This window comes from Lampris incognitus, chromosome 2 (genome assembly GCF_029633865.1).
Source record: "Lampris incognitus isolate fLamInc1 chromosome 2, fLamInc1.hap2, whole genome shotgun sequence".
Lineage (NCBI taxonomy): Eukaryota > Metazoa > Chordata > Actinopteri > Lampriformes > Lampridae > Lampris > Lampris incognitus.
The window spans coordinates 51,515,566-51,534,519 of NC_079212.1; the positions used below are offsets into that span (position 1 = coordinate 51,515,566).

At 44.0% G+C, this 18,954-nt stretch overlaps 1 protein-coding gene across 2 annotated transcripts in view; it reads left to right on the forward strand.

Moving 5' to 3' along the window:
* Positions 1 to 491: 491 nt before the first annotated feature.
* ap4b1 (adaptor related protein complex 4 subunit beta 1) overlaps positions 492 to 18,954 on the forward strand; it is a 233,846-nt gene continuing 215,383 nt past the window's right edge. For both annotated transcript variants that reach the window (XM_056274292.1, XM_056274293.1), the window contains exons 1-6: positions 492 to 550; positions 1,005 to 1,122; positions 1,423 to 1,647; positions 2,508 to 2,638; positions 3,170 to 3,317; positions 5,242 to 5,527. In XM_056274292.1, the coding sequence (XP_056130267.1) occupies positions 1,010 to 1,122; positions 1,423 to 1,647; positions 2,508 to 2,638; positions 3,170 to 3,317; positions 5,242 to 5,527 (903 nt within the window). In that variant the 5' untranslated portion in view covers positions 492 to 550; positions 1,005 to 1,009. The remainder of the gene's footprint in view (positions 551 to 1,004; positions 1,123 to 1,422; positions 1,648 to 2,507; positions 2,639 to 3,169; positions 3,318 to 5,241; positions 5,528 to 18,954) is intronic.

An 18,954-nucleotide genomic window follows, 5' to 3' on the forward strand; every position in this document is an offset into this window, starting at 1 on the left:
TTATGATACAAGATCTGTCATTGTTGCCGTTTGTTTCAATAAACAAATGAATATGGATGAATGAATGAATATGGAGCTGCCAGGGAAGAGGAGAAGAGGAAGGCCAAAGAGGAGGTGTATGGATGTGGTGAGGGAGGACATGCAGGTGGCTGGTGTGACAGGAAGATGCAGACAGGAAGAGATGGAAAAAGATGATCCGCTGTGGCGCCCCCTAACGGGAGCAGCCGAAAGTAGTAGTTGTAGTTTCGATAAACAGAAAACAAAAATTAGACGACAATAAACGAGGAAGTTACCATAACATACATTAAAACCTGTTATAAAGAGAATTTTACCACATCTCATTGATCATGTGAACTTTTTCAAATGGCTCAGATTGACAAGCGACTGTTAAATTACGGATGCTTATCCTCGTTCCTTCAGAAGATGGCGCTGTGCAGCGCCAGCGTCATCCACAACACTACGTAGACAGCCGCAGAAGAAGAAATACGGAAGTTCGCTTCGCAACTATAAACAGGGAGTCGGCTGTCGCTAAATGTTTTGAGAACACAAGGTGAGCTAGCTGCAACATAAAAGCTACTAACATAAGAACTAATAGTAGCTAATAAGATAAGAGCTAATAACAAGCGCTAATAACACGTTAATATATGTGGGTGTCTCCTGCGTCTCAGTGAAGAAAAAGGTGTTCAGCTGTAGCTTCCATACAGAAGCCTGATAGTCTTTGCTAGGCTTCAACACGTTTCATGTCCTTCTGTCTCTCGTGTCTGCCAGCACTTGATCTCTCATCTGAGAACAGATGAACTGTGTGTGTGTGTGTGTGTGTGTGTGAGAGAGAGAACGAGAGAGAGAGAGGGGGAGAGAGAGAGAGAGAGAGAGAGGGAGAGAGAGAGAGAGCGAGAGAGAGAGAGAGAGAGTGTGAGAGAGAGAGATATGATAGCCTTGTTATCTGGTAAGACGGCGGTTGTTTATGATTTGTGGTTCCCTGTGATGTCTGTTCCTTACTGAAGCCACCATGCCGTACCTTGGCGGCGAGGAGACGGTGAGGGATCTGAGGAGAGCTCTGTCCAACCCTCATGTCCAGTCTGACCGCCTCCGCTACAGGAACACCATCCACAAGGTCATCAGGTAGAATAATCACGTTTACACACGGCACCTTTCGTCATGAACAGGGGTTTAGTTCAACCGCAGCAACTGGGCTCTGGAAGGCGGTTCTTTCCCACCGTTTATACTCTGGTGAACTCTGTCCCTTCCAAAGGAATACCAAGGGATGTGAAGACGATAGATGTGGATGCAACACCTCTTATTGTCTCTCTTATCTGTCCCTCATGCTCCCGCTACCCCCTTTTCTCTCCTCTGTTTTCTCTCATTGTCCCTTTTTTTTATCCCTGCACCCAACCCCACATCTGTCTCTCTTTTTATTTTCAGGGCGATGTCTCAGGGTGTGGATGTGTCAGGCCTGTTTAGTGAGATGGTGAAAGCGTGTGCCACAGTGGATGTGGTCCAGAAGAAACTGGTTTATGTCTTTCTGTGTTCCTACGCGGCTGTCAACCCAGAGCTGTCCCTTTTGGTCATCAACACACTGAGAAAAGACTGCCAGGATCCAAACCCTATGGTCCGCAGCCTGGCACTAAGAAACATGACCAACCTTAGGTACCGCGCCGCACATTCATAACTGGAGTCAGTTGTCTTTTAAGTCTGTTACGGCAACAGTTTATTTTCTGAAGTGCTGAGTTGGACCCCCCCCCCCCCCATCTGCTCTCTAGCCTTATGAATGAATGAATGAATGCCTTTATTTGTCATTGCACAGCAGTACAACGAAATTAAGTGCAACTCTCCGGTGGTACAAAATAATAAAATAAAATGTATACAAATAGTCAAAATACAAACACAAATAGACACGCATTTGCAGCACAATCAACATATAATGTATGGGTAAGTGTAAAAATAAGTTTAATTTCTATGACACTAGATAAATAGTCTGTGTATCGTTCTAACCTGAGTCAGCATATGTTTTTGCACATGCCAAATGTACAGCTGTTACTGCACAGTTTCACGATATTGCTGCACCCTTAGAGTTGGTTAACAGCGTTCAGTTCTTTAATGGCACTTGGGTAGAAACTGTTCAAAAGTATGGAAGTACGAGTCTTGAAAGACCTATAGCGCCTCCTAGAGGGCAGCAGTGAAAAGGTGGTTGCCTGGGTGAGATGAATCCTTGATTATGCTTGTGGTCTGACGTAGGCAGCGGGGGTCTGTATATGTCCTCAAGTGAAGGCAGCTGTGTGCCAGCGGTTTTCTGTGCTGACTTCATCACTCTCTGCAGAGCTTTCTTATCAGCCACAGGGCAGCTGCACACCACACTGAGATGCCAGAAATTCACCATTTTATAATTTAAGGAGATGTTAGAGCAAAGGTTTAAATCATTAAATTATTAACTATTAAATCATTAACTATTGCTCACTCTGTGTGTGTGTGTGTGTGTGTGTGTGTGTGTGTGTGTGTGTTCATTGTAGGTTACCCAGTTTGGTAGAGTACGTGGAGCAACCTCTAACAGCAGGCCTGAGGGACAGAGCAGCTTGTGTGCGACGGGTAGCTGTACTGGGCTGGGCCAAACTTCACAATCTTCAGCCCAACTCAGACATAGGTACGCTGGCTGGCTTTATGGGTGGGTGGATAGATTGTTGCTGGATTTTTAGTTCCGCTGCTCTTTGTCTCCTTCCTCTTGTGTATTCTCCATTTGTAGCTGATTTTGTGTTCGGTTGACATTGATTATGTGGGATACTCCATGTATCACCAATGCTTCTTTCGAAGATGAGAATGCAATATTTAGCAATTATTCACCTGCCAGCTGAGCCCCCCCCCCCCCGAAAATAGTAGAAAAAAAGAAAATGCATCAGGTGACTTCAGGTCTACTCTGAAAACAAATATGAATAATTGAGTGTATTGTGGAACAGCTGCGCTCAGGACAGATGAAATGACTCCACATCCCAAACAGAGACACTGAAAACAGCTGTTCTTCAACTATAACAGCCACCGGAGGCGATGCAGAACCCACATCCAAGAATCAAAATCCCCTTCACCCCATTCTCTCCAGTCCCTCAGCTACATACAAGTCTAGGGGGACATGGGTGAATGCGGGCTCACATGTCTGCTGGGTTTTGTTTTGGTCTTTTAGATGCCACGGTGGTGAATGAGTTGTACAGCCTGCTGAGGGACTCGGACCCCGTGGTGATGGTGAACTGTCTCCGAGCACTGGAGGAAATACTGACGGAGGAAGGGGGTGTCGCCATTAACAGACCCATTGCGCATCACCTCCTCAAAAGGTGGTCAAAGAATTGTGATGATGATATGGACTACACAAGCCATGTTTCCATCAGTGTGTTTTTAAGATTCACTGTGACATTGCAAATGAGAAAACAGAGAAAAAATGGCTGATATCGAAAAAAGTAGTTCTAAATATTGCACAAAGGTTTTAACTCAGGGGTGTCTGGGTAGTGTGGCGGTCTATTCCATCACATACCAACACGGGGCTCTCCGATTCGAATCCCCGCGTCTCTGCAGACACAATTGGCCATGTCTGCGGGTGGGAAGCTGCATGTGGGTATGTGTCCTGGTTGCTGAACTAGCGCCTCCTCTGGTCGGTCGGGGTGCCTTTATGGGGGGGGGACTGGGGGGAATAGCGTGATCCTCCCACGCGCTATGTCCCCCTGGTGAAACTCCTCACTGTCAGGTGAAAAGAAGTGGCTGGCGACTCCTCATGTATGGGAGGAGGCATGCGGTAGTCTGCAGCCCTCCCCGGATCGGCAGAGGGGGTGGAGCAGAGACCGGGACGGCTCAGAAGAGGGGGGTAATTGGCCGGATACAATTGGGGAGTAAAAGGGTTAAGGTTTATTTTTTTTAAGCCTTGCATAAGGTGGAAAATTCTCCGTGTCAGTACAGACAGCAAGAAAAGGTTTTTCAAATCTGAAGGCAACATTTGTCGACCCGTCCGTCTACAGTTTTCTTCTGGGTGTTTTATGGTGGCCTGGTCCTGTGCGTCGTTGGCAGTTTGTTGTATCACTTAAAACTGGCAAATGTAAACACACTGGTTCACATTTCCCTTTTGTGATTTTCAGAAAATTCACCTCAGCAGTTGAATGGAAACATGGGTTGTGTTTGTCTGCGTTGTGAGTCTTTTGTCTGCACAGCAAACCGTCCATTTACAAAGAGTTGTAATCCAGTGAACTAGCAGCTGCTGATTTGGTTGGGGATGGGGACCCAGTTCCTTCTGACAGACTGCTGCTACTTGCTGATCGTGCCATGGATGCAACAAATGCAGATGAGCAGAGGTTTCTTAGGAAATCAGTGTTTGCTTAGAATATGATGTATCTTAAACACCACATGATACCTGTCTTTACTAAATGATGCCCAAAAGTTAACATCGGCATCATATTCTGAGCAGAGTTTTGTGCTGCCAGATTATTAATAGATTCTGAACTATCTGACTCTCTATTATTGATAGATTCTGAACTATCTCTTGTTCCCAAGATCTTATTTACTGGCAGCGTTTCGATCAGTTAGTTCTTCGAAGATCGGACTGATCGAAACGTTGCCAGTAAATGAGCTTTTGGGAACAATTTTAGTGTGCAGACCTCTGAGTCCTCTGAGATGACCGATCGATTTAGCCCACCTTTTGTAGCCCACCTAAGAGATTGGCAGAGTTTGAGCCGGGGTCCGAGGCTGTAATAAGTGAAAAAAAGAAGATGACTTTAATAATCACGAGAAAAAAACTCAACGTTGCCTTGAGAAAGGAGAAAATTAGTGTTTTTTGTTTTTCTGTTGTAGGAGTTTGTTCATTGGTTTATTTAATGGGTTTATTTGATGTGCGTGTGGGCCCTGTGATGGCCTGGCGGCCCGTCCAGGGTGTCTCCCCGCCTGCCGCCCAGTGACTGCTGGGATAGGCTCCAGCATCCCCGCGACCCTGAGTAAGGATAAGCAGTTTGGATAATGGATGAATGATAAACTATCAAACTCTGAATGTGTTGTTTTTGTGATCGTTCCCTTTAGGGGACAGAGGCTCCGCTTTGTTTCTTTTTGAGCTGGTGGCGGTGTGACATCCTTTCACTGTAAAGAGGACGGTCGGCTGGACGTTGATCGTGGTTAGCAGGACCGTCCAGTTATGGAACAGCCTCTGTAGCCACCTTCCCGCTGGTGGTACTTACGGAGCTTGTGTGTAGTTATCTAGCGCCTCTCTGGGTCTCCTCACAGGCTGGGGGAGTGTGATGTGTGGGGTCAGTGTGAGGTGCTGAAGGTCCTCCAGCGCTACCGGCCTCAGTCGGAGGAAGAGCTTTTCGACATCCTGTCCCTGTTGGACCCCTCCCTGCTCAGCCCCCACGCCCCAGTCATGGCCGCCACCCTTGACCTGTTTCTCAGTCTCTGCTCAGGCCTGCCCGCCGTGAGCCTGTCCGCCCTGGAGAGGGCGCGGGGACCCCTGCTGGCCGTCTGCGGTAGTGCCTCAAGGGAGATGCGGTTCACTGCACTTTGCCACATACAGGTGAGCATGGCCAGCGTGTGTCTGGTTGTGAAAGCAGATATGGAGAAAGGAGGGGAATTCATCTTTTTGTTTGCATGGGTAATTTCAATCATTTCTGTGAGTAGTATGATTATGGGTGTGTGTGTGTGCCTGGGTAACAAAGAAAACCAGATTCCAAGGTTTTTCATTTTTTCAGAGCAACGCTACGAACACAAAGGTTTTTACACGTTTACTATGTAAGAGACTGAGGAGCGGCGTAGAGAGGAAATACACATCTTTACTATGTAAGAGACTGAGGAGCGGCGTAGAGAGGAAATACACATCTTTACTATGTAAGAGACTGAGGAGCGGTGTAGAGAGGAAATACACATCTTTACTATGTAAGAGACTGTGGAGCGGTGTAAAGACGAAATACACATCTTTACTATGTAAGAGACTGAGGAGCGGTGTAGAGAGGAAATACACATCTTTACTATGGAAGAGACTGAGGAGCGGTGTAGAGAGGAAATACACATGTTTACTATGTAAGAGAATGAGGAGCGGTGTAGAGAGGAAATACACATGTTTACTATGTAAGAGACTGAGGAGCGGTGTAGAGAGGAAATACACATCTTTACTATGTGAGACTGAGGAGCGGCGTAGAGAGGAAATACACATGTTTACTATGTAAGAGACTGAGGAGCGGTGTAGAGAGGAAATACACATGTTTACTATGTAAGAGACTGAAGAGCGGTGTTGAGAGAAAATACACATGTTTACTATGTAAGAGACTGTGGAGCGGTGTAGATAGGAAATACACATGTTTACTATGTAAGAGACTGAGGAGCGGTGTAGAGAGGAAATACACATCTTTACTATGTAAGAGACTGAGGAGCGGTGTAGAGAGGAAACACACATGTTTACTATGTAAGAGACTGTGGAGCAGCGTAGAGAGGAAATACACATGTTTACTATGTAAGAGACTGAGGAGCAGCGTAGAGAGGAAATACACATGTTTACTATGCAAGAGACTGAGGAGCGGTGTTGAGAGAAAATACACATGTTTACTATGTAAGAGACTGTGGAGCGGTGTAGATAGGAAATACACATGTTTACTATGTAAGAGACTGAGGAGCGGCGTTTGGAGGAAATACACATGTTTACTATGTAAGAGAATGAGGAGCGGTGTAGAGAGGAAATACACATGTTTACTATGTAAGAGACTTAGGAGCGGCGTAGAGAGGAAATACACATGTTTACTATGTAAGAGACTGAAGAGCGGTGTAGAGAGGAAATACACACGTTTACTATGTAAGAGACTGAGGAGCGGTGTAGAGAGGAAATACACATGTTTACTATGTAAGAGACTGAGGAGCGGTGCAGAGAGGAAATACAGACGTTTACTATGGAAGAGACTGTGGAGCGGCGTAGAGAGGAAATACACATGTTTACTATGTAAGTGACTGTGGAGCGACGTAGAGAGGAAATACACATCTTTACTATGTAAGAGACTGAGGAGCGGTGTAGAGAGGAAATACACATCTTTACTATGTAAGAGACTGAGGAGCGGTGTAGAGAGGAAATACACATCTTTACTATGTAAGAGACTGAGGAGCGGTGTAGAGAGGAAATACACATGTTTACTATGTAAGAGACTGAGGAGCGGCGTTTGGAGGAAATACACATGTTTACTATGTAAGAGAATGAGGAGCAGTGTAGAGAGGAAATACACATCATTACTATGTAAGAGACTGAGGAGCGGTGTAGAGAGGAAATACACATGTTTACTGTGTAAGAGACTGAGGAGCGGTGTAGAGAGGAAATACACATGTTTACTGTGTAAGAGACTGAGGAGCGGTGTAGAGAGGAAATACACATCTTTACTATGTAAGAGACTGAGGAGCGGTGTAGAGAGGAAATACACATGTTTACTATATAAGAGACTGAGGAGCAGTGTAGAGAGGAAATACACATCATTACTATGTAAGAGACTGAGGAGCGGTGTAGAGAGGAAATACACATGTTTACTGTGTAAGAGACTGAGGAGCGGTGTAGAGAGGAAATACACATGTTTACTGTGTAAGAGACTGAGGAGCGGTGTAGAGAGGAAATACACATGTTTACTATGTAAGAGACTGAGGAGCGGCGTAGAGAGGAAATACACATGTTTACTATGCAAGAGACTGAGGAGCGGTGTTGAGAGGAAATACACATGTTTACTATGTAAGAGACTGGAGCGGTGTAGATAGGAAATACACATGTTTACTATGTAAGAGACTGAGGAGCGGCGTTTGGAGGAAATACACATGTTTACTATGTAAGAGACTGAGGAGCGGTGTAGAGAGGAAACACACATGTTTACTATGTAAGAGACTGAGGAGCAGCGTAGAGAGGAAACACACATGTTTACTATGTAAGAGACTGAGGAGCGGCGTAGAGAGGAAATACACATGTTTACTATGTAAGAGACTGAGGAGCGGTGTTGAGAGGAAATACACATCTTTACTATGTAAGAGACTGAGGAGCGGTGTGGAGAGGAAATACACATCTTTACTATGTAAGAGACTGAGGAGCGGTGTAGAGAGGAAATACACATGTTTACTATGTAAGAGTCTGAGGAGCGGTGTAGAGAGGAAATACACATCTTTACTATGTGAGACTGAGGAGCGGCGTAGAGAGGAAATACACATGTTTACTATGTAAGAGACTGAGGAGCGGTGTAGAGAGGAAATACACATCTTTACTATGTAAGAGACTGAGGAGCGGTGTAGAGAGGAAACACACATGTTTACTATGTAAGAGACTAAGGAGCGGCGTAGAGAGGAAATACACATGTTTAGTATGGAAGAGACTGTGGAGCGGCGTAGAGAGGAAACACATGTTTACTATGTAAGAGACTGAGGAGCGGCGTTTAGAGGAAATACACACGTTTACTATGTAAGAGACTGAGGAGCGGTGTAGAGAGGAAATACACACGTTTAGTATGGAAGAGATTGTGGAGCGGCGTAGAGAGGAAATACACATGTTTACTATGTAAGTGACTGTGGAGCGGCGTAGAGAGGAAACACACATGTTTACTATGTAAGAGACTGAGGAGCGGCGTTTAGAGGAAATACACACGTTTACTATGTAAGAGACTGAGGAGCGGTGTAGAGAGGAAATACACACGTTTAGTATGGAAGAGACTGTGGAGCGGCGTAGAGAGGAGATACACATGTTTACTATGTAAGAGACTGAGGAGCGGTGTAGAGAAGAAATACACATGTTTACTATGTAAGAGACTGAGGAGCGGTGTAGAGAGGAAATACACATCTTTACTATGTAAGAGACTGAGGAGCGGTGTAGAGAGGAAATACACATCTTTACTATGTAAGAGACTGAGGAGCGGCATAGAGAGGAAATACACATGTTTACTATGTAAGAGACTGAGGAGCGGCGTAGACAGGAAATACACATGTTTACTATGTAAGAGACTGAGGAGCGATGTAGAGAGGAAATACACATCTTTACTATGTGAGACTGAGGAGCGGCGTAGAGAGGAAATACACATGTTTACTATGTAAGAGACTGAGGAGCGGTGTTGAGAGGAAATACACATGTTTACTATGTAAGAGACTTTTGAGCGGTGTAGAGAAGGAAATACACATCTTTACTATGTAAGAGACTGAGGAGCGGTGTAGAGAGGAAATACACATCTTTACTATGTAAGAGACTGAGGAGCGGTGTAGAGAGGAAACACACATGTTTACTATGTAAGAGACTGAGGAGCGGCGTAGAGAGGAAATACACATGTTTACTATGTAAGAGACTGAGGAGCGGCGTTTAGAGGAAATACACACGTTTATTATGTAAGAGACTGCGGAGCGGTGTAGAGAGGAAATAGACACGTTTACTATGTAAGAGACTGAGGAGCGATGTAGAGAGGAAATACACATGTTTACTATGTAAGAGACTGAGGAGCGGTGCAGAGAGGAAATACACACGTTTAGTATGGAAGAGACTGTGGAGCGGCGTAGAGAGGAAATACACATGTTTACTATGTAAGTGACTGTGGAGCGGCGTAGAGAGGAAATACACATGTTTACTATGTAAGAGACTGAGGAGCGGTGTAGAGAAGAAATACACATCTTTACTATGTAAGAGACTGAGGAGCGGTGTAGAGAGGAAATACACATCTTTACTATGTAAGAGACTGAGGAGCGGTGTAGAGAGGAAATACACATCTTTACTATGTAAGAGACTGAGGAGCGGTGTAGAGAGGAAATACACATCTTTACTATGTAAGAGACTGAGGAGCGGCGTAGAGAGGAAATACACATGTTTACAATGTAAGAGACTGAGGAGCGGCGTAGACAGGAAATACACATGTTTACTATGTAAGAGACTGAGGAGCGGTGTAGAGAGGAAATACACATGTTTACTATGTAAGAGACTGAGGAGCGGTGTTGAGAGGAAATACACACGTTTACTATGGAAGAGACTGAGGAGCGGCGTAGAGAGGAAATACACATGTTTACTATATAAGTGACTGTGGAGCGGCGGAGAGAGGAAATACACATGTTTACTATGTAAGAGACTGAGGAGCGGTGTAGAGAGGAAATACACATGTTTACTATGTAAGAGACTGTGGAATTGCGTAGAGAGGAAACACACATGTTTACTATGTAAGAGACTGAGGAGCGGCGTAGAGAAGAAATACACGTTTACTATGTAAGAGACTGAGGAGCGGCGTAGAAAGGAAATACACATCTTTACTATGTAAGTGACTGTGGAGCGGTGTAGAGAGGAAATACACATCTTTACTATGTAAGAGACTGAGGAGCGGTGTAGAGAGGAAATACACATCTTTACTATGTAAGAGACTGTGGAGCGGTGTAGAGAGGAAAAACACATCTTTACTATGTAAGAGACTGAGGAGCGGTGTAGAGAGGAAATACACATGTTTACTATGTAAGAGACTGAGGAGCGGTGTACAGAGGGAACACATGTTTACTATGTAAGAGACTGAGGAGCGGCGTAGAGAGGAAATACACATCTTTACTATTTAAGAGACTGAGGAGCGGTTTAGAGAGGAAATACACATGTTTACTATGTAAGAGACTGAGGAGCGGTGTTGAGAGGAAATACACATGTTTACTATGTAAGAGAGTGTGGAGCGGTGTAGAGACGGAATACACATCTTTACTATGTAAGAGACTGAGGAGCGGTGTAGAGAGGAAATACACATCTTTACTAAGAGACTGAGGAGCGGTGTAGAGAGGAAATACACATGTTTACTATGTAAGAGACTGAGGAGCGGTGTAGAGAGGAAATACACATGTTTACTATGTAAGAGACTGAGGAGCGGTGTAGAGAGGAAATACACATGTTTACTATGGAAGAGACTCAGGAGCGGCGTAGAGAGGAAATACACATCTTTACTATGTAAGAGACTGAGGAGCGCTGTAGAGAGGAAATACACATCTTTACTATGTAAGAGACTGAGGAGCGGAGCAGAGAGGAAATACACATGTTTACTATGTAAGAGACTGAGGAGCGGTGTTGAGAGGAAATACACATGTTTACTATGAAAGAGACTGTGGAGCGTTGTAGAGACGAAATACACATCTTTACTATGTAAGAGACTGAGGAGCGGTGTAGAGAGGATATACACATCTTTACTAAGAGACTGTGGAGCGGTGTAGAGAGGAAATACACATCTTTACTATGTAAGAGACTGAGGAGCGGTGTAGAGAGGAAATACACATCTTTACTATGTAAGAGACTGTGGAGCGGTGTAGAGAGGAAAAACACATCTTTACTATGTAAGAGACTGAGGAGCGGTGTAGAGAGGAAACACATGTTTACTATGTAAGAGACTGAGGAGCGGCGTAGAGAGGAAATACACATCTTTACTATTTAAGAGACTGAGGAGCGGTGTAGAGAGGAAATACACATGTTTACTATGTAAGAGACTGAGGAGCGGTGTTGAGAGGAAATACACATGTTTACTATGTAAGAGACCGTGGAGCGGTGTAGAGACGAAATACACATCTTTACTATGTAAGAGACTGAGGAGCGGTGTAGAGAGGAAATACACATCTTTACTAAGAGACTGAGGAGCGGTGTAGAGAGGAAATACACATCTTTACTATGTAAGAGACTGAGGAGCGGTGTAGAGAGGAAATACACATGCTTACTATGTAAGAGACTGAGGAGCGGTGTAGAGAGGAAATACACATGTTTACTATGTAAGAGACTGAGGAGCGGCGTAGAGAGGAAATACACATCTTTACTATGTAAGAGACTGAGGAGTGGTGTAGAGAGGAAATACACATCTTTACTATGTAAGAGACTGAGGAGCGGTGTAGAGACGAAATACACATGTTTACTATGTAAGAGACTGAGGAGCGGCGTAGAGAGGAAATACACATGTTTACTATGTAAGAGACTGAGGAGCGGCGTAGAGAGGAAACAAACATGTTTATTATGTAAGAGACTGAGGAGCGGCGCAGAGAGGAAATACACATGTTTACTATGTAAGAGACTGAGGAGCGGCGTAGAAAGGAAATACACATCTTTACTATGTAAGTGACTGTGGAGCGCTGTAGAGAGGAAATACACATCTTTACTATGTAAGAGACTGAGGAGCGGTGTAGAGAGGAAATACACATCTTTACTATGTAAGAGACTGTGGAGCGGTGTAGAGAGGAAAAACATATCTTTACTATGTAAGAGACTGAGGAGCGGAGCAGAGAGGAAATACACATGTTTACTATGTAAGAGACTTAGGAGCGGCGTAGAGAGGAAACACATCTTTACTATGTAAGAGACTGAGGAGCGGCGTAGAGAGGAAATACACATCTTTACTATTTAAGAGACTGAGGAGCGGTGTAGAGAGGAAATACACATGTTTACTATGTAAGAGACTGAGGAGCGGTGTTGAGAGGAAATACACATGTTTACTATGTAAGAGACTGTGGAGCGGTGTAGAGACGAAATACACATCTTTACTATGTAAGAGACTGAGGAGCGGTGTAGAGAGGAAATACACATCTTTACTAAGAGACTGAGGAGCGGTGTAGAGAGGAAATACACATGTTTACTATGTAAGAGACTGAGGAGCGGTGTAGAGAGGAAATACACATGTTTACTATGTAAGAGACTGAGGAGCGGTGTAGAGAGGAAATACACATGTTTACTATGTAAGAGACTGAGGAGTGGTGTAGAGAGGAAATACACATGTTTACTATGTAAGAGACTGAGGAGCGGTGTAGAGAGGAAATACACACGTTTACTATGGAAGAGACTCAGGAGCGGCGTAGAGAGGAAATACACACGTTTACTATGGAAGAGACTCAGGAGCGGCGTAGAGAGGAAACACATCTTTACTATGTAAGAGACTGAGGAGCGGCGTAGAGAGGAAACACATGTTTACTATGTAAGAGACTGAGGGGCGGCGTAGAGAGGAAATACACATGTTTACTATGTAAGAGACTGAGGAGCGGCGTTTAGAGGAAACACATGTTTACTATGTAAGAGACTGAGGAGCGGCGTAGAGAGGAAATACACATGTTTACTATGTAAGAGACTGAGGAGCGGCGTAGAAAGGAAATACACATGTTTACTATGTAAGTGACTGTGGAGCGGTGTAGAGACGAAATACACATCTTTACTATGTAAGAGACTGAGGAGCGGTGTAGAGAGGAAAAAGACATCTTTACTATGTAAGAGACTGAGGAGCGGAGCAGAGAGGAAATACACATGTTTACTATGTAAGAGACTTAGGAGCGGCGTAGAGAGGAAACACATGTTTACTATGTAAGAGACTGAGGAGCGGCGTAGAGAGGAAATACACATCTTTACTATGTAAGAGACTGAGGAGCGGTGTAGAGAGGAAATACACATCATTACTATGTAAGAGACTGAGGAGCGGTGTAGAGAGGAAATACACATGTTTACTGTGTAAGAGACTGAGGAGCGGCGTAGAGAGGAAACACACATGTTTACTATGTAAGAGAATGAGGAGCGGCGTAGAGAGGAAACACACATGTTTACTAGTTAAGAGACTGAGGAGCGGTGTAGCGAGGAAATACACATCTTTACTATGTAAGAGACTGAGGAGCGGTGTAGAGAGGAAATACACATGTTTACTATGTAAGAGACTGAGGAGCGGCGTAGAGAGGAAACACACATGTTTACTGTGTAAGAGACTGAGGAGCGGCGTAGAGAGGAAACAGACATCTTCACTATGTAAGAGACTGAGGAGCGGTGTAGAGAGGAAATACACATGTTCACTATGTAAGAGACTTTTGAGCGGTGAAGAGAGGAAATACACATCTTTACTATGTAAGAGACTGAGGAGCGGTGTAGAGAGGAAATACACATCTTTACTATGTAAGAGACTGAGGAGCGGTGTAGAGAGGAAACACACATGTTTACTATGTAAGAGACTGGAGCAGCGTAGAGCGGAAATACACATGTTTACTATGTAAGAGACCGAGGAGCGGTGTAGAGAGGAAATACAGATCTTTACTATGTGAGACTGAGGAGCGGCGTAGAGAGGAAATACACATGTTTACTATGTAAGAGACTGAGGAGCGGTGTAGAGAGGAAATACACATCTTTACTATGTAAGTGACTGTGGAGCGGTGTAGAGAGGAAATACACATCTTTACTATGTAAGAGACTGAGGAGCGGTGTAGAGAGGAAATACACATCTTTACTATGTAAGAGACTGTGGAGCGGTGTAGAGAGGAAATACACATCTTTACTATGTAAGAGACTGAGGAGCGGTGTAGAGAGGAAATACACATCATTACTATGTAAGAGACTGAGGAGCGGTGTAGAGAGGAAATACACATGTTTACTGTGTAAGAGACTGAGGAGCGGTGTAGAGAGGAAATACACATGTTTACTGTGTAAGAGACTGAGGAGCGGTGTAGAGAGGAAATACACATGTTTACTATGTAAGAGACTGAGGAGCGGTGTAGAGAGGAAACACACATGTTTACTATGTAAGAGAATGAGGAGCGGCGTAGAGAGGAAACACACATGTTTTCTAGTTAAGAGACTGAGGAGCGGTGTAGCGAGGAAATACACATCTTTACTATGTAAGAGACTGAGGAGCGGTGTAGAGAGGAAATACACATGTTTACTATGTAAGAGACTGAGGAGCGGCGTAGAGAGGAAACACACATGTTTACTGTGTAAGAGACTGAGGAGCGGCGTAGAGAGGAAACAGACATCTTCACTATGTAAGAGACTGAGCAGCGGTGTAGAGAGGAAATACACATGTTCACTATGTAAGAGACTGAGGAGCGGTGTAGAGAGGAAATACACATCTTTACTATGTAAGAGACTGTGGAGCGGTGTAGAGAGGAAATACACATCTTTACTATGTAAGAGACTGAGGAGCGGTGTAGAGAGGAAACACACATGTTTACTATGTAAGAGACTGGAGCAGCGTAGAGAGGAAATACACGTGTTTACTATATAAGAGACCGAGGAGCGGTGTAGAGAGGAAATACAGATCTTTACTATGTGAGACTGAGGAGCGGCGTAGAGAGGAAATACACATGTTTACTATGTAAGAGACTGAGGAGCGGTGTAGAGAGGAAATACACATCTTTACTATGTAAGTGACTGTGGAGCGGTGTAGAGAGGAAATACACATCTTTACTATGTAAGAGACTGAGGAGCGGTGTAGAGAGGAAATACACATCTTTACTATTTAAGAGACTGAGGAGCGGTTTAGAGACGAAATACACATGTTTACTATGTAAGAGACTGAGGAGCGGTGTAGAGACGAAATACACATGTTTACTATGTAAGAGACTGAGGAGCGGCGTAGAGAGGAAATACACATGTTTACTATGTAAGAGACTGAGGAGCGGCGTAGAGAGGAAACACACATGTTTACTATTTAAGAGACTGAGGAGCGGTGTAGAGACGGAATACACATCTTTACTATGTAAGAGACTGAGGAGCGGTGTAGAGAGGAAATACACATCTTTACTAAGAGACTGAGGAGTGGTGTGGAGAGGAAATACACATGTTTACTATGTAAGAGACTGAGGAGCGGTGTAGAGAGGAAATACACATGTTTACTATGTAAGAGACTGAGGAGCGGTGTAGAGAGGAAATACACATCTTTACTAAGAGACTGTGGAGCGGTGTAGAGAGGAAATACACAACTTTACTATGTAAGAGACTGAGGAGCGGTGTAGAGAGGAAATACACATGTTTACTATGTAAGTGACTGTGGAGCGGCGTAGAGAGGAGATACACATGTTTACTATGTAAGAGACTGAGGAGCGGTGTAGAGAAGAAATACACATGTTTACTATGTAAGAGACTGAGGAGCGGTGTAGAGAGGAAATACACATCTTTACTATGTAAGAGACTGAGGAGCGGTGTAGAGAGGAAATACACATCTTTACTATGTAAGAGACTGAGGAGCGGCATAGAGAGGAAATACACATGTTTACTATGTAAGAGACAGGAGCGGCGTAGACAGGAAATACACATGTTTACTATGTAAGAGACTGAGGAGCGGTGTAGAGAGGAAATACACATCTTTACTATGTGAGACTGAGGAGCGGCGTAGAGAGGAAATACACATGTTTACTATGTAAGAGACTGAGGAGCGGTGTTGAGAGGAAATACACATGTTTACTATGTAAGAGACTTTTGAGCGGTGTAGAGAAGGAAATACACATCTTTACTATGTAAGAGACTGAGGAGCGGTGTAGAGAGGAAATACACATCTTTACTATGTAAGAGACTGAGGAGCGGTGTAGAGAGGAAATACACATGTTTACTATGTAAGAGACTGAGGAGCGGTGTACAGAGGAAATACACATGTTTACTATGTAAGAGACTGAGGAGCAGCGTAGAGAGGAAATACACATGTTTACTGTGTAAGAGACTGAGGAGCGGCGTAGAGAGGAAACACACATGTTTACTATGTAAGAGACTGAGGAGCGGCGTTTAGAGGAAATACACACGTTTACTATGTAAGAGACTGCGGAGCGGTGTAGAGAGGAAATACACACGTTTACTATGTAAGAGACTGCGGAGCGGTGCAGAGAGGAAATACACACGTTTAGTATGGAAGAGACTGTGGAGCGGCGTAGAGAGGAAATACACATGTTTACTATGTAAGTGACTGTGGAGCGGCGTAGAGAGGAAATACACATGTTTACTATGTAAGAGACTGAGGAGCGGTGTAGAGAAGAAATACACATCTTTACTATGTAAGAGACTGAGGAGCGGTGTAGAGAGGAAATACACATCTTTACTATGTAAGAGACTGAGGAGCGGTGTAGAGAGGAAATACACATCTTTACTATGTAAGAGACTGAGGAGCGGTGTAGAGAGGAAATACACATCTTTACTATGTAAGAGACTGAGGAGCGGCGTAGAGAGGAAATACACATGTTTACTATGTAAGAGACTGAGGAGCGGCGTAGACAGGAAATACACATGTTTACTATGTAAGAGACTGAGGAGCGGTGTAGAGAGGAAACACACATGTTTACTATGTAAGAGACTGAGGAGCGGTGTAGAGAGGAAATACACATGTTTACTGTGTAAGAGACTGAGGAGCGGTGTACAGAGGAAACACATGTTTACTATGTAAGAGACTGAGGAGCGGCGTAGAGAGGAAATACACATCTTTACTATTTAAGAGACTGAGGAGCGGTTTAGAGAGGAAATACACATGTTTACTATGTAAGAGACTGAGGAGCGGTGTTGAGAGGCAATACACATGTTTACTATGTAAGAGAGTGTGGAGCGGTGTAGAGACGGAATACACATCTTTACTATGTAAGAGACTGAGGAGCGGTGTAGAGAGGAAACACACATGTTTACTATGTAAGAGACTGAGGAGCGGTGTAGAGAGGAAACACACATCTTTACTATTTAAGAGACTGAGGAGCGGTGTAGAGAGGAAACACACATGTTTACTATGTAAGAGACTGAGGAGCGGTGTAGAGAGGAAATACACATGTTTACTATGGAAGAGACTCAGGAGCGGCGTAGAGAGGAAATACACATCTTTACTATGTAAGAGACTGAGGAGCGCTGTAGAGAGGAAATACACATCTTTACTATGTAAGAGACTGAGGAGCGGAGCAGAGAGGAAATACACATGTTTACTATGTAAGAGACTGAGGAGCGGTGTTGAGAGGAAATACACATGTTTACTATGAAAGAGACTGTGGAGCGGTGTAGAGACGAAATACACATCTTTACTATGTAAGAGACTGAGGAGCGGTGTAGAGAGGAAATACACATCTTTACTAAGAGACTGTGGAGCGGTGTAGAGAGGAAATACACATCTTTACTATGTAAGAGACTGAGGAGCGGTGTAGAGAGGAAATACACATCTTTACAATGTAAGAGACTGTGGAGCGGTGTAGAGAGGAAAAACACATCTTTACTATGTAAGAGACTGAGGAGCGGTGTAGAGAGGAAATACACATGTTTACTATGTAAGAGACTGAGGAGCGGTGTAGAGAGGAAATACACATGTTTACTATGTAAGAGACTGTGGAGCGGTGTAGAGACGAAATACACATCTTTACTATGTAAGAGACTGAGGAGCGGTGTAGAGAGGAAATACACATCTTTACTAAGAGACTGAGGAGCGGTGTAGAGAGGAAATACACATGTTTACTATGTAAGAGACTGAGGAGCGGTGTAGAGAGGAAATACACATGTTTACTATGTAAGAGACTGAGGAGCGGTGTAGAGAGGAAATACACATGTTTACTATGTAAGAGACTGAGGAGCGGTGTAGAGAGGAAATACACATGTTTACTATGTAAGAGACTGAGGAGCGGTGTAGAGAGGAAATACACACGTTTGCTATGGAAGAGACTCAGGAGCGGCGTAGAGAGGAAATACACACGTTTACTATGTAAGAGACTGAGGGGCGGCGTAGAGAGGAAATACACATGTTTACTATGTAAGAGACTGAGGAGCGGCGTAGAGAGGAAACATGTTTACTATGTAAGAGACTGAGGAGCGGCGTAGAGAGGAAATACACATGTTTACTATGTAAGAGACTGAGGAGCGTCGTAGAAAGGAAATACACATGTTTACTATGTAAGTGACTGTGGAGCGGTGTAGAGAGGAAACACACATGTTTACTATGTAAGAGACTGAGGAGCGGTGTAGAGAGGAAATACACATGTTTACTGTGTAAGAGACTGAGGAGCGGTGTACAGAGGGAACACATGTTTACTATGTAAGAGACTCAGGAGCGGCGTAGAGAGGAAATACACATCTTTACTATTTAAGAGACTGAGGAGCGGTTTAGAGAGGAAATACACATGTTTACTATGTAAGAGACTGAGGAGCGGTGTTGAGAGGCAATACACATGTTTACTATGTAAGAGAGTGTGGAGCGGTGTAGAGACGGAATACACATCTTTACTATGTAAGAGACTGAGGAGCGGTGTAGAGAGGAAACACACATG